The sequence below is a fragment of the Arvicanthis niloticus genome, chromosome 10 (genome assembly GCF_011762505.2).
Source record: "Arvicanthis niloticus isolate mArvNil1 chromosome 10, mArvNil1.pat.X, whole genome shotgun sequence".
In the NCBI taxonomy this organism is placed as follows: domain Eukaryota; kingdom Metazoa; phylum Chordata; class Mammalia; order Rodentia; family Muridae; genus Arvicanthis; species Arvicanthis niloticus.
In genome coordinates, this window is record NC_047667.1 from 39,029,081 (window position 1) to 39,037,511 (window position 8,431).

General features: G+C 41.4%; 1 protein-coding gene across 4 annotated transcripts in view; it reads left to right on the forward strand.

Moving 5' to 3' along the window:
• The first annotated feature begins 279 nt into the window (after nucleotides 1-279).
• The window catches only part of Edem3 (ER degradation enhancing alpha-mannosidase like protein 3), a 64,057-nt gene continuing 55,905 nt past the window's right edge, over nucleotides 280-8,431 (forward strand). Inside the window, exons 1-2 of one of the 4 annotated variants that reach the window (XM_034513024.2) lie at nucleotides 280-658; nucleotides 4,474-4,519. In XM_034513024.2, the coding sequence (XP_034368915.1) occupies nucleotides 498-658; nucleotides 4,474-4,519 (207 nt within the window). In that variant the 5' untranslated portion in view covers nucleotides 280-497. The remainder of the gene's footprint in view (nucleotides 659-4,473; nucleotides 4,520-8,431) is intronic. The other 3 variants (XM_076941333.1, XM_034513029.2, XM_034513026.2) reach the window with 3 other exon arrangements.

Sequence of the window (8,431 nt, forward strand, 5' to 3'; positions counted from 1 at the left end):
CTGCGCGTAAGGCTGTAGTCAAGCCAGAGGAAGCGGTGCACTTTGGGACCAGTAGTCCCCAGGTGGCAACTCCTGGGGTCGGAGGTGGGTCGAAGGGACAGCTCCCTGCCCAGTCCCGCCTTTTGTCCACGTCCCGCTTCTCTTGGCCAATGCCTGGTCCTGTAGCTGCAGCCAGCCCCTCTCCGAGGCTGTCTCCATTGGTCCCGAGGCTATCCCACTTCGGCTCTACCCGGAAGTAGCCTTGGGGAGGCGGTTTCCTAGACTACGACACCGGAAAGCTGGGGGCGGTGCTCCGAGCCGTGGAGGGCGGAGGGTGGTGGCAGCGCTGGCGCTGGAGACCGGCTCGGTGGCTTCGGCAAACAGTTTGGCGCCGGCGGCCGCCAGCCTCACTCCACAGCCCGCCCTCGACACGGCTCGCAGCCTCCTCGCCGCCGGCAGCCCGCAATGTGGCCCACCGTGCGGGTGTAGCAGCTGCGCGTGCGCGGAACCGCGGGGCCATGAGCGAAGCCGGCGGCCGCCGGGGCTGTGGGTGCCGGGTCCCCCAGCGAGCGTCATGGAGCCTGGTGGCAGTGTCGGCCGCGCTCTGTCTGATGTTGGCCACGTCCGTGTGCACGGCAGGAGCCGCACCCATGAGTAGGGAAGAGAAGCAGAAGCTTGGGTAAGGGTGCGTGGCTGTCCGGGTGGGTTTCTTAGCGAGGTTGCCAGCAGTGGAGGTGCCTGTCATTGCGCCCCCGGCGCACAGTGGACTTTTTCTGTGGTGACTGTAACAGCTGGTGAGGCTGGAGGACCTCGGTGCGGTGGACAGGGTCCAGGAGGATGGGAGCTGATCCCCGGGACGTGACCTCGGGGACTGTCGAGTGTCTCCTGGGCAGCCTGTGACATATGTGGTGGTGTGTCAGCGCCTCTGCCATGTCAGGGGTTGGTGGAGGGGCTACCGCCTGGGTAGCGGAGTTGTTGGGGCGCCTTTGGCGGAAGCAGGTACAGAGGTCTTGCCCAAGTGAGCTCCCAGCGGGAAAATGTTACCGTGTTTACACCTGTTAAAGGAAAAGGGGCGTTCACTGGAACTTGAACTTTTCTGACTTCACTCTCCCCCTTGCTGTGTTTTCTTTCCTACACATTTGTGAAATGGAGCAGGCGATTTAATGTTATTCAGAGGCCTTGATTAAGTGTATCCCTTTAGAGTAGTTTTATGAGTCTTAGAAGTGTTCCAAAACACTATTTATAGCATTTAATCCAGTAATACTAATACATTCGAAGTGGCACAAATGACTACGAACGAAGTGGAAAATCTCTGGAACTTGGAAAAACTGTGAAGTTAAGTGAGAGAAGAGGAAATGCGTGCCTGTCAGTAGCACGGAGCGTTGATTGTGAGAGATGCTTATTAAAACAGTGAGGTGGGTGGGTGGGTTTTGCTTGTCCGTTAGTAAGCACAGAATGCAGCACTGGCTAGTGAAGATGTGAGAAAACTGGGTGGGAATGTAGACCGTGTGACTTATTGACACCAACTCCGGAATTTTAAACTGTCCTTGTCCTTTGATTCATTTCTTTCTCTGGGGAATCTGTCCTACAGAAATAAAGACTCTGTTAGAGATAAGTGTATAAAGGGGTGCATTTTGAAAGAACAGAACGGGCTCTGGGGTGCTCAAACATTTAGAAAGAGTTCTGTACTAAAGGAAGTTATAGGGTAATATATAAATAGAAAACATAACATTTTACAAGAAAAAAAAAGTTGCCTGAACTCAGGAAAAAATAAAAGGTAACTTAGCCCACGATGTTAAGATGAAAGGAAACTAGAGCCATTCAGTTCTAATGTAGATGCTTCTTTATTTCAGTCATTTCAGAAGAACTGTACACATTTTTTAATAAAAGAGCAAATAAAAAGTTGAGAAAAAGAAGATGAAGTGTCAGCTAGTCAAACAAAATTACCAGTGAATTTTAGTATCTTCCTTTTTTTTTCCTTTATAAGTTTAATGTATTATTTTGTGACATTTTAATGATGTTCCCACTCTGTTGGCATTTAACTCATGCCATCTCTAAAACTCTTATTTCATCACGGGGTGAATGCTGTCTCCATTGTGCAAGTGAAGAAACTGAGACTCAAGGTTAATTTGCTCAGAGTCTTAAAGTGGTCATTGGAGTCAGGTTTATTGTTTTTTTTTTTTTGTTACATTTATATTTTTTAACCTATGTCTGATCTCATAGCTCACACTCTGCACAGTGCTGTACTCCCTTAAGATTTGGGGGGAGGGGAAGTTATATTTTTATTATGGTTGCAACTATTTTATTTGACTTATTAAAATTTATATGAGTCATTGGCCTATCAGCCCCAGGTTCAGCCTCAAAAAACCAAGCTGTATCCCCCCAACCCCCCACCCCAGTGATTTCGAACACTTGCTCAGTGCTTGCTCAATTGCTGATCGTATGTAGTCTTGCCTTTCACGGAAAATTCTTTTCAGGACAGGTGATCTTGCTAATCCTTTTAGTTAACAGAATATAAATCAGTGCAGTCGGTATTGACGTTGGGAGGCAGTGTGACTTTAGAAAACCATTTCTACAAATTATTTAGGAATGGAAACATTTTTAAATGGGAGGGGCAGATTTCCGATATGTCTTATGCAGTTGCTAAGCTGATAGAAAGATTTTTAACAGTTGAACACAGTCACTGTGCCATTCTGTTTGAAGTTGATGACATGGGACTTGTTGGTTGTTGCAAGATGAAAGTGTACCCTTGTATGCAATCATAATTTACTCATAATTTGGAAAATTAACAGCTCTCAAAGTTAAGGTTTTTAAATCTGTGTTCCACCATTAGGCTGTAGCATCTCCAGGGACAAGAGATTTCCCTTCTTGATATTAATCAATCATTCTACTTTGGGGAAGGAAAAGTTAACCTATCCCATTTTTACGTTAGAGCTTGCAGGTTTTGTGGGGCCTTGACTTTGAAGCTGCTTGAGAGATTTTTATTATTTGCAAGATGAGGAATTCTCTAAGATACTGCTTACTTTTCTGAAATTCCCTGGGTATGTGTAAATGTACAATATTGTAACACAATAGTAGGAAGATTTTTTAAAATTCCATTTGCTGGTGTGCAAGTCATAGAACAACATACTGGAATTGGTTATCTCCTTCCACCATGTGGGTTCTTGGGATCAAACTCAGATTGGCAGGCTCTGTGGCAAGTGCCTTTACCCAACGAACCATCTTGCCAACCAAGGTCTTGTTTTTAATGGCTAAGTGTTTTAAAATAGTCATAAAAGTTGCCAGGACTTATTTAGGTCACCAAAATGAAGTGCACTTGACCTTGCTGGTCATTAGCCAGGGTCTGGATATTATATCTTTTCTGCCCGTAAGCTTTATTGTTATCAGCACTTCATCTTCCATTGTTCTGAAAATGACAGTATAGTGTAATAGGAAGGGAGAAATACCGCCAGTCATTTACTACTTTTCTTACTACTTTTTTTCTTTACTACTTTTTCTATCCCTGATTTTAGTATCTGGGACTTTGGGAAGAGAAGCATTAGTAAAAGACTTGTTTGGCTGTTTTCCTTTGCTAGTTACTTTATTTGGCCCTGCCTGGCTCTCACATTAGCTTTTGTAATAACACTCAAGCCCTGGTTATGAGAATGCTTCATTGTAAGACTTAGTTCTTAGTTTCTGAGACTTGTGGGGTTTGTAAATCTGGTTTGGGTACCTGAAACCTGCATTTCAAACAGCTGTATTGGAAGTCGGTGTAAGTCTGTCTCTCCTCTTTTCTCCCTCCCTTCTCTGGTTCCTCCGTAAGCATCTGCTGTGGCTGATCCTGAATGTGTGATCTTCTAGCCCTAGCCTCCCGAAAGCTAGAAGTCTCCCTTCTAACTCCTCCTAAGCTTTAGAGGTTTTACTTTTGAAGTGAATTTTACTTTTTAGGAGTGTTTTTAAGAGAGCACAGTACATTAGAAAGTGTATCTTTTGGAAAGGAGACAAACATAGTATATACTTAACTAGGTATTAGTGGTTTTGCTCAGTTTAATGGGCAAGGCAAAGGCTTGAGAAAATGTTTTTATTTCATAGTAGTATACACCCCCGCAACTGCCCTTAGTAGAATATATAGAATAAGCAATAAATGGTGCTAGTACCTGTTGCTTTGAGGAGTCGTCTAGAGACGTCCCACTCCAAGGGTAAGTTAGGCAATTATGTTAATAGCAGTAGTGGTTTCTTCAAGACCTGCATTCCTTCTCTGCCATTCTGACATGGATCATCCAATAGTTTTCTTAGGGGAAAAAAAAGTTTTATATAAATTGCCAGGACTAGGAATAGTAAAATCTTGGCTCAGCTCCTTGTGGTAAGATAAGAAAGGCTTCTCTACTCGATCTGTGGTATCCTAGCTTGTTTTATGTTTTTATTAGTGTGCTTTTATGAGGGAGAATTATGTTCCTGAAGTACAGTAGATAGAATATACTTAACTTGTCTCCCTCTCTGTTTTTTCACAATTAGAAATCAAGTCTTGGAAATGTTTGATCATGCTTATGGCAACTATATGGTAAGTATGAAGCTCACCTGTACATACCGTTAATAGGAGCTAATGATACACAGTTAGCTGGGAAGTTATCAAACCTGAATTACTAATGTATATTTTTAAAGAAAACTTTTTTTTTTTAAAGGCAGGACAAATATAAGCTAGCAGAGCATTCCTGTTGGTGATTCTTAGGGAATCGATTTATTGATTAGGTAAGAAATTGAAAGCAGATCATGAAACTTTGTATGTAAGCAGTGTAGGTTCTGCCAGCAGTTGACAGTGTACATAGGTAAAGAGGAAAAATATGTTGTCTCTGGCTTCAAGGGATGTCCTTTATGAAAACTACAATATTACTTTATAGACTTGTGAAGCAAACCATTGCATGAGGTATAATATCACCTAGCTTCTGTCTATGATGGGAACTCTGAATTATGCATTTTTCTGTCTGCTGAGCCAGTGTTTGAAAGTGTTTCATAGCTACTGTGAAATGCTTCCACTGTTCAGATGAAAAGTTTTAGGGCTCTGGAGCACAGAAAGTGAGATAACATAGCAAGCAAATTTTAAGAGTTCAAAAGGAAGTTTCATGTAAAATTTTCTATAATTTTGTAAAGAGTTTAATCAAGTTACTCGGAGAATTTCTTCTCATTTCCTTGTTTTTACATTTAAAATGTGCCAGGAGATTTCTCTTACGATTATAACCTAAAAGTATAGTTAGCAAAGTTTGACAGAGAGCTAACTCTCATTCTTTTAAGATACTTTTCACCCGACTTAGTAAATCTATTTTCACTTATATAGGACAGATATCATTATATATCATTAGTCCCTTTATATATTTTTATATTTTCTGTTTTTTTAAATTTATATGTCTGTGAATGTATGCCGTGTGTGAGTGCTGACAGAGGCCAGAAGAAAGTATCTAATGGCTAGGAGTGACAGACAAGAGGTTGGGACCCACCCACAGTGCATGCTAGGAATTACATCAGGTCTTCTGGAGAGCAGTGAATGCTCTTAGCCACTGTTACCTCTCAGGCCCTGTTTTTATATTTTAAACATGTTTTATATTTGATAGCCTTGTTCTCGTTTATCATCACTTGGTTAGAATGAGGTTTGACTTTCAGTGAGTTTTCTAGAATCTGATTGTTATGAAGCTTTGGTGTAAACACTGGGAACACAGTTTTAAACTTACTACTCAGTGTAGCCATAGCTACTCCGTTAGTATTTCTTTCAGAATCATGTACTCCTCATTCATTTTGTTTAGGGGAAGTGTACTTTAACAAGTCTAGGCTAGTTACAATACACAAATAGCCAAATGGACCTCTAACAAGACCCTCCAGTTGTAGCCAGCTCATACAAGTAAACTTGATTCCAAAGTTGAGTAAAATAGGAGACAGCTAGATGGATTTACCACATTTTGCTCTAACTGGGTCCTTTCCTTACAGATTCTATTTACTGTGTGTATGTATTTGTGTGTGTGCATGTGTGTGCATGGAGGACAGCTGTGTGTATATATTTGTGTGTGTGTGCATGTGTGTGCATGGAGGACAGCTGTGTGTATATATTTGTGTGTGTGTGCATGTGTGTGCATGGAGGACAGCTGTGTGTATATATTTGTGTGTGTGCATGTGTGTGCATGGAGGACAGCTGTGTGTATATATTTGTGTGTGTTCATGTGTGTGCATGGAGGACAGGGGTCGGCTTTGGATGTTTTCCTCAGTTACTGTGTATCTTCTATATTTTGAGACAAGGTCTCACTGATGCTGAAGCTGACTCGCACCTTGACTAGACTGGCAAGCCCAGGGATCCTCCTTTCTCTGCCTCCCCAGTGCTGGGATCATTGACATGAATTGCCATGTCTGGCTTTTTGTGTAGGTTCTGGAGAATCTGAGCTCAGGACTTCATGCTTGTGGGACAAAAGGTCCATAGGAACCTCTCTTTATAAAGTATGCTGTCTTTAGTACTTCCCCCCTTCTGAGTATACAGCAGCACGTCTATCCATATGTATTCAATGGGTTTGTGACAGAGTGGGCACCAAGGGCAGCCCTCACAAGGTTTCATGACCCAATTCCTAACGGGACCTAGCCGGGTAGCTTTGCTATAAGTAACTGCATATAAGATCAAGGTGAGAGGAAAGCCAAGTGTGCAGGTTTAGGGTTAGATGGCAGCTCTGCATCGGTTTTTATTCACTTAGATCTTAACCTGATGAGCTAACTCCTTTGAGTCAGGTCTTGTAGAATGGGGTCATTGCAGAGGATTGTTGTAGACTGTAAGACTTTAAAACAGAGACACCCTTCCTTATATTTAATTTTTAATAAAGTCATCTTTTATATATCTTGTGCTTAGGATGTTACTTGAACACCTAAGTACTTATTAAATATTTTTTAAAGAATTAAATTGGATTCTTGTGAAAATTAAATCAAACATTATTTTGCATTTGATTATTTTAATATATCTTGCCTTTTAAAGTAAAGAAAAAACTTAATACACTTCTTTTAAAATGGAGCATATGGAGGATTTCAGGATCCATAAACTTCTTGTATTGGCTGCCTATGTTAAATGTAAAGTGTCTGCTACTGGTTAGGCTTTTAATAATGTAGAGAGTGCGCCCTCATTTCTCACTAGCTGTGTCAGCGTTGCTGGTCTGGTCTACAGACTACAACATTTCCTTGAATCTTCTTGGCTCCCAGGGGAAGAAAATGGCATTTTCTAAAGATAGGCAGTATAAAGGAGTTAGGACCCTTTGGAGGTTCTGCCACCTACCAGCCTGGTAAAGAAGGGAAGAGGTTCACCTGATCTCAGAGCCTGTTTTCTCACCTGTATAAAATGAAGTCAGTCCTTTACCCACCCCACAGTCCTGGGCAGGTAAGACTTTCTTCGTCTTACACAGATTGCCTAGTTAGAGTTAGTGTCTCGCAAGTATTTGGAAGCATCATATGGAAGCCCAACCAGTAATTATAACTTATGTATTATTTGGCAGAGATGGAAATTTCTCTTGTAAGTTGAATGTAGAGTCACACATTTCTAATCCCAACATTTAAAGGCAGAGGCAGGAGGATCACTGCAAGTTCCAGCACAGGTTGGTCTATACAGCAAGGATTAGGTTAACCAGGATTAAAACCCTGTTTCAAAAAAACAAAACAAAACAAAACAAAAACAAGAAAGAGAGTGAATTCTCTCCTAAAATCCATCTAGATTTGAACCCAGTTGTGTTTCTAGGTTGGACAGAGAGCTTCCTGACAGCTCACACTCTGTCGTTGTCTGGCCACATGCTCTTTGAGCTCATTTTTCTATCTGCTAACAAAATACACGATTCTCTGTGTACTGTGTCTTGATAGAACATCTTGCCAGCTCTGGGTAGATTACTACCTCTCTGCAATCCCTGGAGTTATTCTGATTTTTGTGCTACTGGCATGGCTATTAACATTATAATGATTGTTTGTCAAATCTTCAGTCCCATCAGACTGTGGTTTATTCTCAGTGAACTAATTGCACAGATGGCTTTCTCTTGTCTTCAAATCATATGAAATTTGGTGTTTATTTTGGCAATTCTTGTGTAATTTTACTTAGTCCTAGACCATAGTTACTCTAAGGTTTCTAGTAACAGGTTTTGCATGTCTGTACTGAGTTAAGTTTGCACAGTAATACAGATGATAAAATGATATGTATCAGGGCCATTCCTACTTATGATATTTTATTCTCAGGGTTTACACTGGCTATTTTGGGCAATCAAACTGTTGTATGCAAAACATGTTCTTTCGTAGACCCCTAAATATTACAGATAAAGTTTGAAAGAGTTGGAAAATGTACTTTCCTTCAACCAGTAGACTCCTCCTAATTCTATAATCACTTTAAGTTGGATTTCCTGAAATAGGTTTTTTGTTTGTTTGTTTGTTTTGAGATAGTTTCCGTATGTGATCTCGAACTCACTATGTAGCGCTG